This window comes from Panthera pardus, unplaced genomic scaffold (assembly GCF_024362965.1).
Source record: "Panthera pardus isolate Hobbes unplaced genomic scaffold, ASM2436296v1 HiC_scaffold_15, whole genome shotgun sequence".
Classification (NCBI taxonomy): domain Eukaryota; kingdom Metazoa; phylum Chordata; class Mammalia; order Carnivora; family Felidae; genus Panthera; species Panthera pardus.
In genome coordinates this window covers 40,342,626-40,366,467 of record NW_026526710.1, presented here as the reverse complement: position 1 = coordinate 40,366,467, position 23,842 = coordinate 40,342,626, and the positions used below count along the sequence as shown (strand labels likewise).

Genomic DNA, 23,842 nt, shown 5'->3' with positions numbered 1-23,842 from the left:
CTCACTCCACAAACACCTCCTGAGTTGAGTTAATGAAATAAAGTACTTAGAAGCCTGGTACCCAGTAAACACTCCATAAATGTTACCCATTATCACTTTATGATACTCATACTTTATAATCCCTTTGGACATGTGGTTGCAGCCACCAGAATCGACTTCGTAGTCTGAATTTTCTGAGATCTATCTTTCTAAAACCCAGCCAAGCACTGCTTCTTTTCACAAACATCAAGTCCGACACAACTTTCCCATCACCAACCTGTCTTTGTGTTAGAACAGAAGGGGGCACCTGGGTGGCTCAGTCGGTTAAGCGGCCGACTTCGGCTCAGGTCATGATCTCGCGGTCTGTGAGTTCGGGCCCCGCGTCGGGCTCTGTGCTGACACTGTGCTGACAGCTCGGAGCCTGGAGCCTGTTTCCGATTCTGTGTCTCCCTCTCTCTGACCCTCCCCCGTTCATGCTCTGTCTCTCTCTGTCTCAAAAATAAATAAACATTAAAAAAAAAAAAAAAAAAAAAAAAGAACAGAAGTGAAACCAGAGCACAGCAGCTCCCTTCACCACTTCCCCGAGCTGCCAGGAGCTGAAGCACCATGCAGGGCTGGTAAAGAACTCATGATGGCATGTGGTCCCAAAGGCAGAGCTGAAGCTTCCATCACTGGGTCTGTAACCTATACCTAGGCTCCATCCTTCGCAGCCCCACCTTGCTTAAGGGTCTGCAACATGACCCCCAAACACCCTGAGCTTGGTGCTCTGTGCTTTATCCGCACACAAAGCCTTCCAGCAGGTGCCCAAGGCCAGTCACACAAGCTCCACTGATTCTGAAGAAGGTGAAGGTAGTTTTTCATTAAAGCAGATTCCATCCTCCATCAGAACCACATCTTCCATTGAAGGTGCTCACCTCTGCTTCACACATCAGTAGAGATTCCTCTAATGTCACAGAGAGAAGTGGGAGAACACGAGGCTGGCCGAGACCCCAAAGTTTGTTTCTAAGTGATTACCTTTGATATTACTGATCATTTTATACCCACTTGGGCTGGATGCAAGTATGGTCTTTTATCATACTTGGTTCTCAGTTTTTCTCCTTCTCATCTTAAGTTGTGCTTCACACTCACAGGTCGGGCACTGAGTCTCACAACAGATGCTCTCCTCTCCTGGGGTCAGCCGCACTGGTCCTTGCTGAGCTTTGAGCTCAAACCCCCAATCTATACTGGTGCCTCAGTCTCACGGTCAGCGGGCTTGGGGACAGAGCAGCCTCAACACCGAGGTCTTCAGTTCCAGAGCAGCAAATGGGCCCCAGATGCGGGTGCAGTCTTGAGAGGCTGGTCTGTGCTAGTCAGTGGTCACAAGGTGACTTGGGAGCTGGCACAACCATGAGTGGGAACCGCTGAAGGACTGGGCCTGGGGACTCTGCAGGCCCCTTCTCAGTCTCTTTCCCCAGTTAAAGAGGAGTCAGGATACCAGTACTGAGGCCATTCCATTTTCTGTACAGCCCTCCAAGCTCTTTAATGAACACCTCCAGCCTTCTCTGTAAAGCCTCATTCCTCCCAACACAGGCAAGAAACCTGAGTTCGATCCTCGCTGCAGGAATGCACCCTCTGGTGTGGTGTTGTGCATGCGCCTCAGTACGTGGAAGGTGGGAGATTCAGAGACCCCTGCCGATGCAGTAGTCCTCTCTTCCAAGAGCATGACCAGGATCCCTCCTCTCCACCGCTGCTGGACCAGAGCTCATCCACATGTCCCTCTGCCAGGACGATCTCATGCCTGCTGCCCAAGGGTGGGGGGGGGGGGCAACTCTCCTTTCCTTTCTCAAAAGGCTGGTCATATCCTCCTCCTATTCATCAGCTCTTGACCACAATTTCCTTCTGTCACCTCAGAAACCGTATTATCTTCCTGGTGCCCTCTCCAATTCTTTCTTTCATCCATCTAAGGTCGATACACCCTTGCTAAAAACACAGAGGAAGGAGGGAGAGCACCTGCAGCCCTTTCATCTTCCTCTGGCACAGGAAAAGCAGCTCTTACCTGGGCAGATACAACCGGCCGTGGCACAGACCACAGCCTGTGGCCCCACAACAGCTCTCAGCTTGCTTTCCTGCCATCAATTCCAGTTCTCAGATCTTCAGATAAGCTAATAATCCTTCCTGGCTCCCTCTGAAAATTCCCCAGCAAAACTGCTAGCAACTGAATGCTTTCTGGACTGTTTATGTTGTTCCTGGGTCAAGGGTGTGCCGGGAAGGCCGGCTCTGTCATGTGCGCTGGCAGTCCCATCGGGCCACACATTTTATTAACTACGTCCTGTCACTACCCCACCAGGCCAGGTGGTCGGCTGCCTCTGCGACCTCGACAGCATCCCCACCTTGAGAGGTGGGGAAGGCTATCCTATCTGTTTGGCACACTCCTTTGGCTTGGTCTTGACTGGATTTAGGAATTAAAGGCTATCTGTTTATTTTATGGTTAAAGAGATTATGAAAAGAACACAAATGTAAATAAACAATGAGCAATTATACTAAACATGGCATGAGTGAGGTTTAAGTTAAGAGCCTCAAAGGAAGAATAAAACGCTATGGTCAAAGGAATAAAGCCCAGTAAGCGTGAGGGTGAGATGCAGTGAGAGAAATTCAGAGCAATCTCTGCAACAGAGGACAGCCGGGTATATTTTCACTAAAAGCTCTATTTAAAATAGGAATATACACTAACTACGTAAACATTATTTGATGAAAGAGCTCAGTTCTGCTATTCTGAAATCACGGAAGAGCTGTAAAATTATGTTCCCTATTTAAGTCGGTTTAAAAAATCAGATATTAACTTCAAGAAAACAAGTCTTTAAAAACTGTAATCATCAGTGTTATTTTGGGGGTTATACAGTGTTTTTTATACCAAATAACAGGCAAGTATGCTGGGCCTTAGTCATTCCATGAGTCTAACTACACACTTGTTTACCAATTTGCACTTGGTATGGATTAGAGATTAGCAGGGCCCATACGGTTTTCTGTATATCAGGAGGCAATAACACAAAATGGTCTTTGTGGCAGGACCTCTGCTGGGGCGATATCTCTAACTCTCCCATTCAAGAGAAACCACTTTCCAGGTCATGGGTCAGTGGGAGGGAGACATTCCTAAAAGGTAAAGGGCATGAGGGACCCCGAGAGTTATGGGGCTCTGTCCCCATGCTGTTGTCAGGCTCCCACGAACGGACGTGGCTATTTAGTCATAAGCATGCCAGCAACAAGGATTCTGATCTATTTGTTGCGAGAGTTTTAATACCAAGGTTATATGAATTTCAATTACGGTAATTTTCATTTAATAGTACTTTCCAAAAGAGCAACGGAAGAGCTGGAGAAACATGTGCTCCAGATGTCAGCAGGCCCAGGCATTCGAATCAGCGCCCAAAAAGAATCTGCTGGCAAAGTTGTCATTCTGCTTTCCTAAAGACAGTCAGCAAAGTTAGCACCAAAACCAAGTTCAGGCACAGATCTGATGGGATATTTACTGACCAGAGCATGTAGCCCTCATGAAAAAAAAAAAAAAAAAGAAAACAAAGCCCAACAAAGCAGAAAAAGAAAAAAAAGCAACTTTCTCTCTTCAGTTTTCTATAAAAATATATTCGAGTGCTATTTAATATTCCATTTGCGGTTAACCTAAAACTCTCACCAAGCTTTTGGGCGCTATCAAGCAGCATTATTTTTTATAGACTTCTGGTGGGAGGGGGTTAGAAAGAGTCTGGGAAGGTTCCATGAAGTCCTGTTCATCTTAACAGTGTGGGTTTCTCTTTGCAGAGCTCTGGCCGTTTAAATGGCCCCCCTCCTCCCATCCACACCAGACCCTCCCTCCCCTCCCACAACAGGGAGGCTGGTGGGGCAACTTCTGTCACAGTGGTACCTGCCATTCCTGGTATCGTGCTGCCGCATGTTCTTGATAAAATGAATCTTCTTAAAGTTCTTTGGTCTGGGCGAACCTGAGAGAGTTCGACATCTGAAAAATAAAGTCATTTCAAAAACCCGGTCAGTTGCCTGCAGGACAGCTGAGACATCTCCACAAAAAGACAGGAAGGAAGACCAGACAAATGGTTTGAATCATCCCTGAGGATAATGAGGACAATACGGCTGGAAGCAAGGAAGCTTTAAAAAAAAAAAACAAACAAAAAAAAACAACAACGAAAGACAACTTCCTTGATAATCCTGATGATAATTTATATGGGTCTCTGGAAAGCCAGCTAATGAAAACTATTGTCCTCAGTTACAATAACATAACCTACACGGATTCCAAAGTCATTATTCTTTCTTGTCATCTTAAAAAGAATTCTCCTGTATCAACAACAGTAATGGGAACTGAAAATGGTAAATTTAAAGAATTTACAGGGGGAAGAAAAACATTGGAAAATTCAGTTTAAAAACAACACCAAATCATTTTTCTTCTGTAGCAGGACTCTGCCCTGAGCCACCTGGACAGCTGCTTCAATGCTTAACTTGACTATGCCTGGAAGCAGAGGCCCAGCTAGTGGCTGTTTCCTTTCTTTCTTTCTTTCTGTTTTCAAGATAAATTGTAAATGAATATTTGTTGAACAAAATGACTTGAATTCCAATTACCTTTTTCCTGGAATATACGGCATTTGCTTGCACTACAGGACTAACAGAACTGACCCACAGGCTAAAAAGAGCTTATTTATCTATTTTTCAAAGTTCACCTGGCAACTGCAAGAAGCAAAACAGCAATAAAAAAAAAAAATCAACAAACAGGAGTTTGAAATTTGGTCTTGTCTTGAAAAAGGGAGCTGTGACATTTCTATTTGGGTTTTTGCTACCAAAATTTTTGTCTTACTCAAGCCTTTCTGACCATGGGTCCTAAGGGCTGGCTCCTGCCATGGGGCCTGGGTACCTGGGACCTTATGCTTCAAGAATGAGTTTTGGAGTAGCAGTGCCTGGCTTCCCAAAGCTACACTGAGGTCTGGGCTGGGGCCACCAGCTAAGTTTAGTCAGTTCCGAACTTTGAGGCTTCAGGTAAGACTAACAAGATAACCCAACAAGGATGTACAGTTGAGCGCAGGTGGGATGTGGGGACAGGCTAGGGTACAGGACTGGGGAGCGGGCAAACTAGCAGACTTGCATACCCACTCTAAGGGCCCAGCTCAAGGAAACTGGGTGTTGTCCCCAGTCCAGACCTCAGGTGTACATCCCTCCAAGCCCCCTTAGCCAGCCTCTAGTAAGGGCCAGTCTTCCTAGAAGCCATTCCCTGAGAGTGCTGAGAATGATTTTTTTTTTTCCATTTAATTTGAAGGAAAAAAAAAAATCATACTGAAGTGGATGCAGTACAGGCTAAAGCAGAGACATCAGATCAGATATCTGGTAGCTTTCATCAGGAAACCAGGGTTTCCCAGTCCTTTGGTCTACAGGAAGGAAAGCCTCCCTTCAAGTCATGTCCACTACATCAAGGCAGGATCCGTGGACCATGCTCAGAGCCTGTGTGGCCCTGCAAGACACTTCAGAAACCAGTCTTCCCTTCCTTCAGCCCCAAACTCACCACCAATTCTGACACCCTGACCTATCACTAGTAAGATTTCAGATCCTTCCTGGCGTTGTTGTGAGGATGAAATGTTAATAATACATAGGAGAGAGTCATAAACTGTCAAGTGACACATTCAAATACAAGCACTGACACATTCAAATACAAGCATTCACATTCATACGTGTGTATACACATGTAAATATTCATACACAAATTTCAGTGTTGTGATTAACCAACCATTAGCTACAAAGGATGCATATTTTGTTATTATTTGCTTCCTATATTCTTAAAATTGCAGCTGTGACTAAGGGTCCTGAATTCTTAGATTTAAGACATATTCTTTTAAAGACCTGTATTTAGTAGATGCTTCCTGTGGCCTTCAGGCAGGGTTTGAATAGACGGCACCCATCAACCCCTTCCTAATCCAGGGTTCCAAAGTTAGATTTAGTCTTACTGAGGTTCAAGGGCATGGAACCTCACTCTGCCTTCTTTGGGCAGCTTCCCGGAGGCAGACCCAGGACCCTAAACTGCCTCAGGTCTATCTCCAAAATGACTCTTTGAGGCTGCAGCCCACCCAAGGTCCCCAATTGTCTCTCACACACACTGCAGAAGATTCTAGAGATAGCCACTGGAGAGAGGAGAATCTCTGAAAGCAGAAGGTTATGCTTCCTTTGGTTTCTGGATAGGGCCTAAGTATCCAGGAGTGTCCTCACACCCTTACCCTGCTTCCTCCCAAAAAGGAGAGCCTCCTGAGCCACCCAGATGGAGGGCAGTGAGCCAAGAGCTAGACTGTGGGGGTAGTGGATAGATACTCCTGCCCCCAGCAGCAGGAAGCTGGTACCCAGCCCAGCCCAGAGGACAGAAGACCTGAGCTTCTCTCTGCTTCCCATGCCTGCAAAAAGAAGAGCTGTTTGTTATCCTTCAGGTTGGAGCACAAACTACACCCCCCCCCCCCCATCTTCTGCTAGAACTGGAAGGCGGCAAAAGGGCCACAGGTGGTTTTGCCACTCACAGGGAAGGGAGGAGGCATCAGTTAACACTTTATGGTGCAGTAGCCAACTGAGACAGGCTGGAAAATAGGAGCAGGTGGAGACAGCTGCCAAATTTGCCACCACTGAACTGAGGTTTTTCTGGGCACCTGGTAGCAATGTCCCAAGTCCTTAATACTAGGATACAAGGTAACCACCAGGCAGGCGGAAAACTCCTCAGTCTAAACACTCTGTGAATGCTTAATTCATTCTAGGTAGGTGCAGGACCCTAACTTACTAGCAAACTGTGATGTGCCAGAGACAAGCAAGCCTTTGAAAAAGATAACACATCAGCACATGATTATAAGGGAATATGCTATTAATCCAGCCTCTCCTTCAGCAAGTTGTTTGTTGTCATGCATTTTTTTTTTAAAGCATTCAACTCAACCACCAGAGAATCTAAGAAATGCTTTAAAAGAGAACTGTGGCATTAGCAACAATTGCCAAGGAAACTGGAAGACTAAGCACTCAGCTTGTGGCAGGTTAAGCAAAGAACGAATTAATTTCAGTACCCATTTAAAAACATACATTTTAAGTGATGCAAAATTAAATTAGGATAGAATTAAATTAAAAACTAATTTAATGAAAGATTAGCTCTTTCTTGTTAGCACTGATTACAGGATACACTTAATTATGCAAAAGGTTTTTAATAGATGCCTTGCAGCCATTTGTTCAATGTGCTGAGTTTAAAAGCAAGTTGGGCTAATAGCCTTCCACCCCCACAGTTCCCAAAACAGTTCAGTGTCATTACTGGTACATTCATTTCACAAAATTGGGAGCTGGAGAGGACCTTAGAGATCAATTTCCCCTCCCATTTTACAGATGGGAAAACTGAGGCCCCAGAGAAGCTAAATAAAATGTCCAAGGCCGTAACCAGCTAGTAGAAGGATCAGACCAAGAATTCAGGCCCCCTGACTCCCAAACCAACATCCCTTCTATACCATGTCAATTTTACTTCCTAGGAATAAGTACATTTCTAAGGTAGTTATTATTTTTAATTCTAGTATAATTAACAGTGTTACATTAGTTTCAGGTGTACAATATACTGACTCAACAATTCCATACATCACCCAGTGTTCATAATTTCTAAGTAAATATTAGAACTTTTTTTAAGTTCAGAAAAGTCTAATAGGGAAAATAAAGCCTTCTCAAACTGCCCAAATTCCTTTGGTTTCAGACTTGTTTTTTAAATTTTATATTTACATGAGACTTTTTGGAATTTAAGTATAGTATTCTATAAGTAAGCATTGGATAAAGTTATAGTTAAGGCAGATAAGCCCTTTTCAGTATGTTCAAACGTGGTATGGTAGGGCTGAGGGGTAGAGTGCAGAGGATCAGCCTGAGAGATTCTGAGAGGAGGGTACAGAGGTGACCAAGCGGCATGTGACCAGAAACGTGACACGTGACCAGAAACACAGCGCGTAGTTCCTCCTCGCCCTCCCCCACCCCTGCTGTAACCACCTGGAATCCCCAAGGATGCAGTAACATTTTTTTTACCTGGTTTTCCTTGACTCACAGCTATCACACTGCTTTAACCGAGGCTTCTCACAGCCTCTAGAAATACCAGGAGCTTTTTAGTGCTACTCATTGATTTCCCGTTTGTGGCAGGAGTGACCTTACCTGCCCAAATGCCAAAGCCGCTCAGTGCCACCTGAGAACCTCTCTCCTCCACTCTCGAGGATTACTCTGGACCAGAGCCAGCTCCTTAAGTGGACTTTTCATGCAGCTTTTTGTACGGCTACTTCAGGAAAGAGCTTCTCTCAACATTTAATAGTAAGGGATAGAAGAACACTTGCACCCAAGCCACATTAATCCCACAGCCACACGCTCACCCTACGATGATCCCAGAGGTTACGTACGTTTTCAGAAAGACTTCGAAAGTGGCCCGGACTTTCTCTTTGGGATGACATCACCGGCGAGACTCACAGTCACCCAATACTTTCGATCAGATCCCCCCACCTGTCTATGCTCCACATTCCATCCAGGAGGTCTGTGGACAGGACTAACCCGGGAGTGAAACCTCCGGCGGGAAAGGGAACGGCTCCAGGGTGAGACCTATGCCGGCACCCTCCCAAATGCCCGCACTCCCCAGCCGTAGCCAGGGCCTAAAGGACAAGGTATGCAGACAAGGATTCCGGAAGCTGGTGCGAGCCAATGGGAACGCACGTTCTCCCGCGGGCCTCCCTCTGCGCCATCAGCCACGCATGCCCCGTGAAACCTTGGCGCATGCCCTGTGAAGCCACCGTGTTCTAGGCTGCCTCACCTCCTTCGGGAGCAGGCCAACCTAGCTCCCCTGCTGCAAAGACTAAAGGAGAAGTCCTGTGTGAATACGGTCTCCTTCACTGACGGAGGGCCAGGGGTACCAAGGCACAGAAGGGGGTTGGTGGTAAGGTGCAGGATTAGAGGAAGGAAAGCTGCCAGAGGCCTGGCACAGCTCAGCAACTGCCGTCACCCAAACACAGATGCTTCGCAAGCACCTTTCTAATCCCAATGGAAAAATCACTTTCAGCCCCAAAGAAGCCCCCAGGGCGATCCTAATTGAGTTTCCCCAGCAACTACTGATGGCACTTGCTAATGAAGTCCAGGACTGTGATTACTGTGTCACTGAACCTAAGAAAGCTGAGACAATAATGGGCTCGTCTTCATCAAGAAGCAGCTTTCAAATTGAAAAGCAAACAGCACCCAAATCCACATGCAAACTGCGCTTTTCCAATACATAACTGAGATTTAATAGTGCCCCAATGGTCCTCAGGGTTGGGATTTCCAAACTATGAGTCTGGAGATGAGGCCATTATTTAAAAATTTTAATTCTGTAGACCAAGGACAAAAAAAAAAAAAAAAAAAAAAAAAAAAAATCAAACTTTTCTGTATTGTAATGCAGGCCATTTACATGCAACAGTAAAAACTTACCTCCGTAGAGGGGCATTCTCCTCAATATCTTCCAGGGTTTCCAAGGATGATCTCTGGGAAATGAGGCGACGTCTGCAGAGAGAGGGAAAAACCTAGGAGTTAAAACTGCATTGTAAAATGGATCACGCATTTCTGTAAATCTGAAACTGTTCTAAAAAATAAAAAAAAAGACTGGACACGAGCTATCTTAAAGAGGCTGCCATGTTCCCAGCCTGCACCCTGAATGCCAAGCCCATCTTGCCTTGCTGAGTCCTGAGCATTCTCCCTGGTTAATAGGGCCGCTTTGTGGTGATCAGGGAAGGTGGTTCTTTTATGCTATGATTCCCTCAAAAAAGACAAGGTGCCTCTTACAGTATATAACTTGGATACTGTGTGCAGTTTTTCTAAAGCATTAGATAATACTGTTAAGTATTCAAATATCAGTTGTCTGAACCAGGTTAACTGATAAATACTAAATTTTAAAATCATGTTAAATAAAATCTGAAAATCATTAGGATGTGATTAAAAAAAAAAAGTTGTGATCTCTGGAAGACATTACTCCTTTGGGAGAGTTTCTCACACACCAGTAAGAATAGATATCAAGGCACGATTAGGCAAAATATGGACTCTTCCGGGCTGCTAAAGAATTGCAAACCATCTGCTAAAACCTCCTTAATCTAGTTTCTTTTGCCAGATTAAAATAAGAACAGGTCCTAGTTAACAGAATATCTGGTATAGGGACCAGGGTTGCATGGTGGCTGGTAACTTTACAATCAATCCATTTGAACAAAGACCATCATTTCATAATAAATGGTTTGGCTGAGGAGGGTGGATAGAAAAAATCCGATTGGGTCTTTACTTTGAAAAAAAGGGACTAAAATGAGAAGGATAAGCCTATTTTATAATACATTTGATAAAATTAGGTTAAGAACATGCAGTTATAACCATGTTCTAATTTGTCCTAAAGAACAAGAAATGAAACATGTTTTAACTTCTGTCTTGTGTGTACTTTTTCTGAACAACTACCTTTCGCTTTATGTTTTACTTTTAATAAGATAATCAGAAAGGTCATTTTTGCCAACTATTCAAGGGCTTCATCAATTTTTGAAGAACCTTTCTTAATCTTTCGGTATCAAATCCTTTCTAAAGCAGTCATCTAGAACAGTCTTTGCTCTTCAACAGTAAACGGGCATTCTCTCAGACCTTCATTTGTCCGTGTGGGAGCACCAAGAGTTCTATAACGCTACCTTCAGTGTCTTCCTGACACACTGGACCTTTTGCAAGATCTGCAGTGTCACTCTGCAATTGACTTACAGTAAATTTCCATTTCCATCATATTCCCAGATTTCTAACAGTCAGCCCAGATCTGAGGCAATGGTTGTGAGGAGACAATGGTCTTAACCTGAGAGGGTCCACAGGTGCTGAGGGGGATGGGAACTGATTTTATAGTTTATAAGTGGCCAATTCATTACTAAGGGGGACTGTTGTGCGCAGCCCTATAACTGCAGGGACTCAGCTATCCCAGGGCCCCTGTGACAACACCTTGCAGCTGTGGTTTTGACCCATCTGGACCCTCAGTTGCAGCACAGCACTTCTGGGTACTAAATCTGTTTGGTGCAGAGTCCCAGGCTGGTATAGGGCAGATGCCCAGTCAGTCATACCCCCCCCACATCACAGTTCTCGGGGATCGGGCCCCCCGCATTCCCCATCCAGAGGCAGGTGGACTTCCACAAGGACCATGCACTCGGGAGTCAGACAAACTCAGATTTCAGTCCTGGAGTTCAGGGGCTTTGGATATTTAGAAAAGTCCTTAACCTTTGAGCCTCAGTTTCCTCATCTACGAAATAGGAAAAGGAGAATAACTAAGAAACAGAGAGTCCCTGGCACAGGACAAAAAATGATCAGTAGCTACCTTTTTTTTTTTTTTTTTTTGAGAAAGAGACGGTGCGAGGGGGGGAGAGGCAGAGAGACAGGGAGACACAGAAACCGAAACAGGCTCCAGACTCCGAGCTGACAGCACAGAGCCTGACACGGGGCTTGAACTCGTGAACCCTGAGATCATGACCTGAGCCAAAGTTGGACACTCAACCAAAAGAACCACCCAGGCACTCTGCTACTGGGTTTTTCATGACACTCCAGTGCCCCCCACTGAGGCTGCACTCTGACCTGGCACCTCCCCCACCATTCCCTCACCCCAGCCCAACTGGCTAGGATTAGGCTGGCTGTCCTAGCTCTGGCCCCTCCTCCAACCCCAGTCAGTAGCCAGGGCTCTCAAAATGCCTTGTGCCTGAGCCCACGCGCAGCACATGCTCCTTCAACACCTACCTATACCCTCTAAGCATAACTACGTGGCACCTTTGCTGATGCATTGGTCATCTATGAAATCAGCACCCCCAACCTTCTCACTTAACACCAGTATTCTCCTCCACAGCTAGAAGGGAGTCACTGAAATGTTTAGTCTGTTGATCTCTGGATAATGTTCTAACTTTTTAAATCAAAAGTCAAATATTAACTTAAGTATGCACTCCTAAATTGTCATTAGACCTAATTTATATCCACAGGCAGAAATAAAGCATAGGTTTCAGATCCTGGAAATCTCAACAAATTCTGTTACACTCTGAGCCTTCTTTTGTGGAACAATATTTTCAGACGGCCAGTAAATAGACATTTTCATGTTCTGCACAATCTACAACCAGGGTGGGTGACAGAGCAACCTCAAAGCCTCCTCCCCTCCTACAATTATCCTAACAGAGGTCCACTGAGAAGTTCTGGGGTTGGCTCCTTGGGGAGCAAAGATACAACCCAAGGCCCCAGCAAAGGCCAGGCTTGTGCATTTTCTCAACACACCCTGTGCTGACCCACACAAACTATGAGCCTGACCTGTGGGGAACACAGAGCAGACCCAGGCTGGACTCCTGTCCTCAAGGAGCTCATATTCAAGGGGGAATCCATGGAACAACCTCCAAGGAATTTCATTAATAACCCCTCAATCTCCTCCAGCATTTGGGGCTGCCTCCCATGCTCTCCAAGAACAGCAAGGCCAGCACTCCAGCTGCAAATGCCAAGTGAATCCCATGGTGAACACACGAGGCCCTTGCGGGCAACGGGGACCCCACAGGCTCTCATCCAACATTGAGACCAGGGTGTTCACCCTGGAAAGATAGGTCCGTTCACAAAAGCACACAATCTGATAATTTCCCTATCAAAAAGCTGCCTGTAGCTCTTCCTATACCAGAAAAGAAAGGTGCTTATTTGAAAAATAACCAAATTCAAATATATCTTTCCATACATTTATGAGGATTTTTAAAAAGTAATCTGTATGCCCAACACGGAGCTTGAATTCACAATCCCAAGATCAAGAGTCGCATGCTCTACTGACTGAGCCAGCCAGGTGCCCAGGATTTGTTTTTTAAAAGTCAATACATTTGATACTCTCTTCATGAGCTGAACAGGTATAGTTTCTCTCTCTCTCTCTCTCTCTCTCTCTCTCTCTCTCTCTCTCACACACACACACACACACACACACACACACACACACACAGGAATTTAAGGTCTGGATTCCTTAAAGGGGAAAAAAAAAATCCCCAAACCCAGATATGCACTTGTTCCTCTAAATTCAGTGGATGTGACTCTCTTCTTCATGAATGGGACCAAACAATCTGCACTTTACCCTTGAACACCACAGGACTGACTGTGCAGGTCCACTTACATGTGAATTTTCTTTGAAAAATACCAAACGGTACTGTAAGTGTATTTTCTCTTCCTTATGGTTGTAACATTTTCTTTTCTCTAGCTTCCTTTATTATAATACAGTATATAATGCATATAGCATTCAAAATATGTGTTAGTCGACTATTTGTTATCAGTAAGGCTTCAGTCACCAATAGGCTATTAGTGGTTTGGGGGGAGTAAAAAATAACATGCAAATCTTCCACTGCGCACAGGGGTGGGGGAAGGAGGGGTAGTGCCCCTAAACCCCCATGTTGTTTAGGGTCAACTGTTTGTTTGGTTGTTTTGGTTTGTTTTGTTTTAGAGAGAGAACAGATAAGGACAAGGGCAGAAGGCCAGGGGAGGAGGGAGTAGAAGGAGAGGGGGGCAGAGAAAGAGAGAAAGAGCAAGAAAGAGAAAGAGAGAGAAGGGGAGGGAGAGAGAGGGAGAGGGAGAGGGGGAGAGGGGGAGAGAGAGAGAGAGAGAGAGCGAGAGAGAATATGAGAATCTTAAGCAGGCTCTGCGCTGAGCATGGAACATAGGGCTCAATCCCATGACCCTGCGATCATGACCTGAGCAGAAATCAAGAGTTGACACTCAACCGACTGAGCCACCAGGCGCCCCTAGGATCAACTGTATTCTTTGAGATGGACACACAGTCTGCAAAGAACATTATGGTCAAAGGCACCATGAAAACAAAAATGCAGTGCCTGCCCTTCCCACATAAAATAAGCCTTTGTTCACTGCCACGAGGGCATGTCCTGTGGTGTTAACCCAGCAGTGCTCATCTCTGCCCCTTGTTAGATCCTTTCAAGGTATGTAATAACCTCCCCCTTTGCTTTCTATCTCAGAAAGCCTGAAATGGAAGAGAAAGCTTAGGGAAGGTGGCCAAGCTTCACCAGGCACTTTTCACCCTGCAATCTGCCTCATAAACTAAGTCCATTACCATGCAAACTCCTCCTCATCAGGCACAGTTAACAAGCAGGGGTCTTCGCAGGTTTTAATGACCGAAAAAGAACACTTGGCCTTCTTAAGCAAGTAGACATTAAGTAAGAGCCCAAGCATTACGTGTGGACATGATTGAATGGGAAGAGTCCATGACTGGTCCTCAGGGCGAGTCGTCAGAACTCAAGGTTCCCTGCCCAGTCTGACGGTTATGATTTGGGGCCTTCCACACTGTCCCTTAACACTTTTGAGGCCAACGTGGCTCACATTCAACAACTGTACATGCCAGCCTCCCTAAAGTCCCCAGTATCTTTTGAACGCTGGACTCTGTCTAGATAAGGAAATGCTAATTCATGACAAGACTGCCTATCTGGATACACCTACCTGGACCAAATTAATCCACTTTATCATTAGGGCTGATGGTTCACCGCAGAGGAAGTCACTGTGAGCTCCTGGGACCCAGGGCTGGTTATAATAAATCCACTTACACTGAAAACTTAAGGAAAGGTCCCTGGGAGAAGAGAAAAAAATCACACAGAAAAACAAGTGACTGGGCTAACAGGGGACTGGACAAGGGAAGACCCAGGGCCAGGATTCTGAAAGTGTCTTTTAGGCACCAAAATGTCAGCAGCTCCACTTTCAGGGCAAGAGCAATGACTACCCACACAAACTGATGGGTGGGGTAAGTGGGCCCAGCTGCCTGGCCATCCTCAAAGGCTTGGCCATACCTATTGCCGGCCCAGTCAGCAGTGATTCTGGGGACCCCAGGAGAGTAAGGGGCAAGGTGGGAGCCGTGCCCGGGGCATCTCCATCAGAGCTTCTGGAAAAAGGGCATCTCTTCTTAGCACAGTAAGCAGAGTGTCTCAGAGAGAGAGAGAGAGAACGCTGATGTGGGCAGGGGGGGCAACTGCCCAAAGAACCTCACCAGAGCTGGACTCTGGGCTCGCTGCTGTCCCTGCTGATCAGTGAGGCCAGGCAGGGTCATCCTGGGCCAGATGATCAAGGCCAATCCCCCTATGGGGTGACCTGAAGAAGCAGCTTGGCCCAAAAGCCAACATCAGGCAGAGGGCACCACAGGGGACAGCATGTGACACTGACAGGACCAGCATTTGACAAGGAAAGTGGCCCCTGGCCTTAGGCTCAGTGTCAAATGAGGAAGTAAGGCTGGATCAATGCTCTCTCCCTTGACTGCCCACCGGAACCCTGGGGCCCATTAAAAATCTGAGATCAAAACATGAGTTTTGAGAGCAAGAAGGGACGTACGCCATCTGGGCCAACCAATGCTATCCTAACAAAAAGGCAATTTCCTCTGTGGCTCCAGTTTTCCCCCATGTAAGGAGCCCCCTTCCTGGCTATAAGATGGGCCACTGGCAGGCACAGTTATGTCTTCACACGTGTGAAGAAGTGAGGGCATCACGGATACTTGCTGTACAGCTAATGGGCAAGCTGAAGTCATGGCTACCTCAAATCCATTCAGACAGTTATTATGACCCAAAAAAGGAAAAACACAACAACCATAAAAATAACCTATTAACATGGTCACAAGACATGTGCACACTTGTAATTTATTTGCTTTGTTACCTATGTCTCTATCTCTCTCCCTCAGACAAAACTGAACCACACTAGACAAAGGGCTGGCTTAGGGAAGGGACCACTTTTGTGGCCTAGGGATGGAGCATGTTCAGCAAACAGCAGGTACTCAGTTCAGGCTGGCTGAATGCAACGATGAACTCCATCAACAGGCAGGTGGGTTCTTATGGACTTTTCCCAAAAAGCACCTGACCTTCCACTCAATGCTTTTCTATGCACAACTATTGGTAGGCTCTTCCTATTCAATATATGAATTCCCAGGCTGGTCAACAGAAGCCAGAAGTCACCCTCAGGAAGCTTCCCAATGCCTCACTGCAACAGGAAGTAGAGGGAGACAGCAGACGCTCATCTAGTGGGACGGTGGGAAGGGAGAAGGGACAGCTGGGCAGTTGGCAGGTAGAAGACGTGATGTTTAAAATAAGTTTCTTCTGTTTGAGCTTATTAAACATTCGTTTTCCCAAGTGGAATTTGTACTGCTTTTGTGACTATAAAAGTAATATATCTCACTGTAAAAAAAAAAAAAAAAATCAAATCAGGAAATGTATGAAGTAGAAACTAAGAAATGAAAAGCAAACCCCAAGGGCCAGAGGACACTCTTTATAAGTCTGGTGTATGTGGGGGCGCCTGGTGGCTCAGTCAGTTAAGCATCCGACTTTGGCTCAGGTCTTGATCTCACAGTTCGTGAGTTCAAGCCCCGCGTCGGGCTCTGTGCTGACAGGTCAGAGCCTGGAGCCTGATTCGCATTCTGTGCCTCCCTCTCTCTCTGCCTCTCCCTCACTCACTCTCTCTCTCTCTCAAAAATAAACAAGCATTAAAAAAACAAAAACAAAAAAACCCAAGAGTCTGGTGTATATCCTCTCAGGCTCTTTGCTAGTTCCACATCTAATTATAAATGTAAATATAAAGATTTGTCAATGATTGAAACCGTGGAAAGGAAAAGCAAGGGCAGTGGGAACGGCACTCTGCCTTGGGATAAAGCTGCAATCTGTCTCCATCACTGGGGACACTTGCGGCATCTGAGCAGGATAGAAGAATGGGAGCCAGTAGGGAATCCAGGATTCTCTCCCAGGCTGGGCAGCTGTCCCTAGGGCTGGGTACCCTGTTCTCTGGCTATGGACCAGCAAGCAAGAAAGGCGGTCAGCAGAGATGGGAGGAGGGGGATCAAGGACCACCAGCGGAAGCAAGAAGCAGGGCTCCAACCTCACCTCGAGGCCTGATCCCGATGTCCACAGGTTCACAATGTCAACCTGTGGGTGTGGGAGCAGTGGTCTGAGACATTTCTGGGGTCTCAGAAAACTCTGAAGACTATCAGGATACAGACCCCCTTCCCCAGGTAAAGCTGGTGGTACCTGGCTGCAGGCAAGGAGACAGGGCTGGATATGAAGTCCCACTTCAACCAAGAGACTACGGGAGCCTTCATCTCCTAGTCTCCTTTTCAGACTTAGAGTTCAAAGCTTCCAAGGGGCCCAATTAGGGCCCAGCAAGAAAAGACAGGGAGCCCACTAGCCTAGAAACTAGCTGACCTTTTTAGCAGATACAAAATCTCTGTAAAATGTCCTGAAATCCTACCCTGTTTTCTTGTATCTCCACATCACAGACATATTCTTTTGTTCTAAAAATAGCACTCAGCTCATGCAGAAAAGGTGTTCTTGGAAAGCAGAGTCTAAATCTATAATTGGTAAACTTATTTACTATGGGAGCCTACTACTTAAAGGAACCCTAGGGAGAAGAACCTCCATATATCTAAGAATTACACTTTCATTGATATCTTTTGTGAAAATGCTGGTTTTCAAACAGTAGGCTCTCTGAAAGCCAAGTGCACCTCTAACATGCACTCCCTTCATTTCTCTAACATAGCTCTGAGTTGTTAACACCACGACATCATGAGCTTACTCTCCAGATTCAGCAACTAAGTTATGATAATTTCGTTCATGATTTGGCAAATGTCAAAGTCAAGATTCCAGATGCTCCTTTAGCAGAAGTCAAATTAGAGTGTGCTCAGTGAAGAAGCAAACTTCTTCTCCACCAATACATATGTGTTCACAGATGAAGAAAGAAAAGTCAGCTGTCACCTCTTTTTTTTTTAATTTTTTTTTTTTAACGTTTATTTATTTTTGGGACAGAGAGAGACAGAGCATGAACGGGGGAGGGGCAGAGAGAGAGGGAGACACAGAACTGGAAGCAGGCTCCAGGCTCTGAGCCATCAGCCCAGAGCCCGACGTGGGGCTCCAACTCACGGACCGCGAGATCGTGACCTGAGCTGAAGTCGGACACTTAACCGACTGAGCCACCCAGGCGCCCCAGCTGTCACCTCTTAAAAGAAGCTACATCCATAGTCTTAGAGCAAAATTGGCCTTAGCTTTAGCACAAAGACATGTTTCTTAGAGCCATGCTTAATTCTGCTTTCCATGGATCTAAAGCATTGTCCAGCAGCAAAGGTGGTGATGGACTCAGCATGGCCCTTACGTGCTCACCTGGCAACGGCTGCCTGTCAGACTGTGGAGGAAATCCCAGAGGAGAGCCATGAAATCTGCCATCACGGTGGCAGACTAGCTGGGCCCGGACACCAGGCTGGGGTGATCCACCAACACCCTACTGGGCCAGTCAGTCCTTGCAATGCCTGTGAGCAAAAGGCACACAGTTGGCTTGCCTCTGCAAGGAAAAACCTCCTTTGCCCATAACAGCTTGTGTGCCTAAAGCCAGATCCATACCCCATACCTGGGATACAGACAGAAACATGCAACCCCCCTCCCCCCGGCAGATCATGGAAGTCTTCCTTGCAAAAGAAGGAAAACAGATTATCTTAAGAAAAGGAAGAATGGAAACAGACTTTCAAAGTGGCTATGTTTTAAAGCTTGGAGCTGATGAATCAGGCAAAAATCAGATTTTAAAATCCATCCACTAAGTGTTGCAATCAGCTTGTTCAAATAAGATCTGTTTCTACGTTTTTATACGCAGGTCAAGAAAGCAACTTTAAATGTTTCCAGAGAATACAAAGGCACTGGGCTTGCCTGAGTTTACTTTCGCTTCAAAGCTCTCATCAAACTCAACAAATCCTGGAAAACCAAGGTGTGAGGTCATCTTGGTATTTAGGGCTGTTCGGAGACAGACCTGTTGGCAGGATTTAGTAACCGGCCAGGTATTCACTCCTCAGAGGCCTGGGTCCACCCTGCCCACCACCACCCTAATCTTACAAAACACCCTTTCCATCATGTCATTCCCCAGTATGAAGATCCACGATGATTCCCTCTGGGGACAAGTTCAAACTGCCCTGACAAAGACAGTAGACAGGGAGGTCAGAAGACAGCAGTCTGACACAGCACACTGGCTACCGAAGGCACTGGTCCAATCTCCTGGGACATCCTCCAGGTATCAGGAAATAAAAGGGCCGGCCAGGGCCACAGGCTCAGTGACAGTGCTGCATCCTAATCCAGGCCCAGCCCCATCCTGGAGGGAAGGGAGGGGCCTTGCCCTGCAGCTGGAGGGAACAAGGCGGCCAAATGTGCAAAAGCAAAAACCAAAAGCAGGCTTATAGGTTGAAAAGAAAAAAAAAATTAGGATCCAGAGAGGTTTGGGGTTTGTGTGGCTGAGAGATAAGTGATGCTGTCCTTGCTACGAAACATGCTGGATACCAATGAGGGGGTGGTGGGGAGACAAGTGGGGACCAAGCCCCGACAGGTTGAGGGTGGGAAAGAGACACGAGCAATGGAAAACGACTCAAAAATAAAAGGGTTGGCTTCAGCCTGGAAGAAAAGAGCTCTGTCAATCTAATGTAACCAGTGCAAGAAGCACAGTGCCAACTCACATATGTTCTGGATAGCCTTCAGAATTCAAGCCCTCAAATCCAGGTGTTCTCTGCAGAAGGGATTCCCTGAGCCAGGTGGGAAGGGTGACTGGGAATCCAGCACCCGGTCCAGAGTTTAAGGCCAGCACAGACTAGGTACAGAGTACGGGGGAGACAAGGGAGGGCATGAGTGAGCTCAAAGGAGAACCGAGATTTAACTGGGAAGACGCAACCAGACTATTGTGGGAGAGTCAAAATGTAAACTCAGAGTGGATTTCTCAGACACATGCCTTACCAGGGCTGAACAGGATGGGCCACCAGGTAAGTAAGCACAAGACATAGAGGGATCCTCTGAAGCAAAGTCAGGGAAGAACCTATAAAAGGAGCCAGGAAACAGGCCCCCGATAAGACGGACAGGGTCGGTTCCAGCAGGAGCTGGACCAGATGGGTGGGGCTGGGGTTGGCACCACATAAGTGTGTGTGCAAGCACACTCGTGCAGCATTTCCTTCTGACACCAGAAGAACAGACAAGGTGCAGGAACACTGCAGGGCTTTGGATGGGAGAGGAGGGTGCAGATGCAGAGGCTGGGGTTGTTTCCTCAGAAAGAGGCTGACTGTAACCGTTTCCTGAGCCTTCTGAAGGCCCACGAGCACCGAATTGCATCTGATGGACGCGTGGCCTCCACTCATCTCAAGCCTCTTCAGGAAGCATGTTTCATCCCAGACCCTCTTCTCTGCACTCAGGACGGGGCCTTCTCTTAAATACTCCACGCTGACAATGGCCTGGGCATGGGTGACCGCACCTTTCTTTCCCAATCACTAGGAGGACTTACTGGTCCCTTTGCAAGAATGCCTATGCAGGCGAAAGACTTTCTAAGCCAGATACATACATATTTTCCATTCAAAAGCAAAATAAGGGCTCTCTACGCCCGGCTCTGTGGGGCCTGCCGCACAAAGGCTGGGGTGCACACACTCCAGGAGAAAGCCCAACTCTGCCGACAGGTGCACTCTTCTCCCAGGCGCCCCAGTTCCGGAAAGGTGAGAGGTCAACGGGAGCTAACTTAATTAGAACCAGCAGGAAGTCAGGCAGGCTGGTTACTTCCACATCAGTATTTAAGAAGACCTTTAGGAGGCTGCCTTCCAGCATAATCGCTCCCCTGAGTTTCTCCCTTGGTTTCCAGCTTGACCTTTCCCTGTTCCAAAGGGCCTTCAGTAGAAATGGATTTTGACAGCTCAGAAACAGCATGCAATTATTTATAGCAAATTCAGGATTGATGGGGTTTCATCAATCTTTATTTTCTAGTTTTTCAGATTAACCTCGGCCCACGCTCAATAGCAGTTTATGGAAACAAAGATTGATGCTTCCTTGTCCACCCGGCCCCAAAGCAATTACGTCCTTTTTCCTAACAAGGGGCCCAAGTGATCTCATTCCTTTCTGGAAGGCTTTTTAAAAATGCCTGCTCCTCCTTCACCACGACGTTAACTCCCTTTATGGAAGCTGAGAGGAACCGGGGACTTCCGAATTGGCCTCATAACAGGTTTATGGGGCAAGGAATGCCTCAAGGGTGACCAAATCTTAGTTCAACAGAAAACTCAGAATGTGCTTCACCTGCTCTTCATCCTTCCAAATCCTACAGGTGCGGAACCACCTGCTCTGTGAAGCTGCCCCTGACTGTTTCGGAGTTCCTACATTTGGTATCTTTACCGTATTAGGAAATACTCCTATCTAGACACTTGTAGAATGATTTCATTCTTATTTTACACCCTGTATCTCCAGACTGCCAGTACCCTGAAGACACATAACTAGGTCTTCCCTTCTTTGAAACCCCTTTAATAACTACATTACTTTGTCATAGTAAGTACTCAATAAATGCTTAAGTACATCAGGGGCAACTGTTTGCAGCTACAGGTGGCCCACACTGGCGACGATGGATCTTAACTGCTCCTGGGAGTCAGATTAACATCACTCTGGGGGACTTTCCCGAGACCCTTGGCAAGCCAACAGAAGCCAAAGCCATAATGGGAATGAGGTCCAAAACCAAAGCTGAGACCTCAGAGTTTTGTCAGATCACTGAGGTTCAAACTTTTGAGCAGCACATTTTTTTCAAACTGATCTATGTCAAATCCCAAAATATAAAACAAATTATAAATTTTATAAATTGACCATATAAAATGTACTTATAACTCAACCACTATTAGAGCTATTTTGATGTACAAACAATATGAAACCAGGAATTATGGATGACATTTCTACTCTTAAGATCAATCTTAGCATCTAATTTGCTTCTTTGGCCTTGGTTGTACAGTACAGAGATAATCTCAATTGACACAGATAAGTATGTGCCTATGGTAACCATTTCTAAAAAATCTCAGGACCCAATTCAATTAAAAAGATGTGGCAGGTGAAGCTTAGTTACAAAAAAAATCAACTTACTCTGGCAGCAGAAATTAATGCATAATTAATGTACAGATGGTCACCCATGTGATAGGGTTATAGAACACTATGTTTTACTGCAATTTTTTTAATGTTTTATTATTTTTGAGAGAGAGAGAGAGAGAGAGAGAGAGAGAGAGCACGAGCGGGGAAGGGGCAGAGAGAGAGGAACACACGGAATCAGAAGCAGGCTCCAGGCTCTGAGCTGTCAGCACAGAGTCTGATACAGGGCTCAAACCCACGAACTGTGAGATCATGACCTGAGCCAAAATCAGACACTTAACCAACTGAGCCACCCAGGTGCTCTTACTGCAATTTTTAAAAACATTTTATATACAACTACTTATATTATACATTATGCATATATTAAATATACATTATATACAACTATATATATACATGCACTGTTTGTACATCTTTTATTGTGTATGTATATATTATACAACGTAAATTATACCTCAAAATGTTAAACACAGAATTACCCCATGTAAGTGGCAATTCCATTCCTAGATGTAATCCAAGAGAAACGAAAGCATACCCATGCAAAAAATTTGCACGTGAATGTTCAAAGCAGCATGATTTACAACAGCCAAGATGTGAAAACTACCCAAACATCCAACAACGGATGAGTAAGATGCAATATTACGCAGCCATAAAAAGGAATGAAGAACTGGAGCACCTGGGTGGCTCGGTCAGTTGAGCATCTGACTCCTGGTTTCGGCTCAGGTCGTGATTCCAGGGTCATGGGATCAAGCCCCACGTTTGTCTCCATGCTCAGGGTGGAGCCTGCTTAAGATTCATTCTCATTCTCATTCTCATTCTCATTCTCTCTCTCTCTCTCTCTCTCCCCCCCATTGCCCCTCTCCCCAGCTCTCTCTCCCTCCCTCTAAAATAAATTAAAAAATTTTTTTTAAATAAATAAAAAAAATAGAAAGGAATGAAGTACTGACACATGCTACAAAATGGATGGACCTTGAAAACATGATGCTAAGTGAAAGAAGACACAAGAGACCACGTATTGTGGGATTCCAATTATATGAACTGCCCAGAACAGGCAAATCTGTACAGACAGTACATTAGTGGTTGTCTAGGGCTGGGTGTGGGAAGTAGGGGGGAATTGGGAGTGGCTGCTAATGGCCACAGGGTTTCTTTTTTGGGGTGATGAAAATGTTCTAAAATTATACAATGGTGGGCACCTGGGTGGCTCAGTCAGCGAAGTGTCCGACTTTGGCTCAGTTAATGATCTCACAGTTTGTGGGTTCAAGTTCCGCGTCGGGCTCTGTGCTGACCGCTCAGAGCCCGGAGCCTGCTTCAGATTCTGTGTCTCCCTCTCTCTCTGCCCCTCCCCTGCTCATGCTCTGTCAAAAATAAACATTAAAAATTTTTTTTAATTACACAATGGTGATAGTTGCACAACTTAGTGAATATGCTAAACCCACCGAACTTTAAATGGATGGTGGTGTGAACTGCAACTTAATCACGCTGTTAAAATACCTACATATGATATATAAATGTTAAGATATGTAAGCTATCTAGGTAGAAAAATATGATTGTGGGAAAATAAATCAACTGCTTATGGAGCTGCTAGGGCTCTTGCTGAGATCCTTGAAGCTCTAGGGAACACAATGTTGAAAACTATTGATCTGGTTCAATTTCTCTCAACCAGGGCTACGGAGACGGAGAGCTTGATGGACCGCCCAGGCCAGAGCCAGACGGTAGGAGAGCCAGGGTGCAGACTACCTCACCCACCTCACTACAGGGCTGGTCCCTTTCCTTTTTAATGGGGGTTGAACTGACTGCTCCTTTTGGTTTGTGTCCGGCCCACAGCAACAGGCAGCGGGTGGGAAGGGAAGGTGGGCCCAGGCCGACCTGCTTCACCCACCACCTGCTGACTGCCCACCCCCCTCTTTCTCCCTGCAGGCCAAACAGGCAACCTCCCTGATGTACACATCAAAGTGTTGTTTGTTTGG

The 23,842-nt window shown here is 45.9% G+C and overlaps 1 protein-coding gene across 3 annotated transcripts in view; it reads right to left on the bottom strand.

Annotated features, from left to right (window-relative positions):
* Nucleotides 1-23,842, bottom strand: part of CABLES1 (Cdk5 and Abl enzyme substrate 1) — a 114,220-nt gene that overhangs the window by 56,639 nt on the left and 33,739 nt on the right. For 2 of the 3 annotated variants that reach the window (XM_053902502.1, XM_019465556.2), the window contains exons 2-3: nucleotides 9,433-9,504; nucleotides 3,872-3,964 (exon numbers count right to left, since the gene is read on the bottom strand). In XM_053902502.1, the coding sequence (XP_053758477.1) occupies nucleotides 3,872-3,964; nucleotides 9,433-9,504 (165 nt within the window). Of the gene's footprint in view, nucleotides 1-3,871; nucleotides 3,965-8,381; nucleotides 8,617-9,432; nucleotides 9,505-23,842 lie in introns of those variants that run through there. The other variant, XM_019465558.2, reaches the window with a different exon arrangement.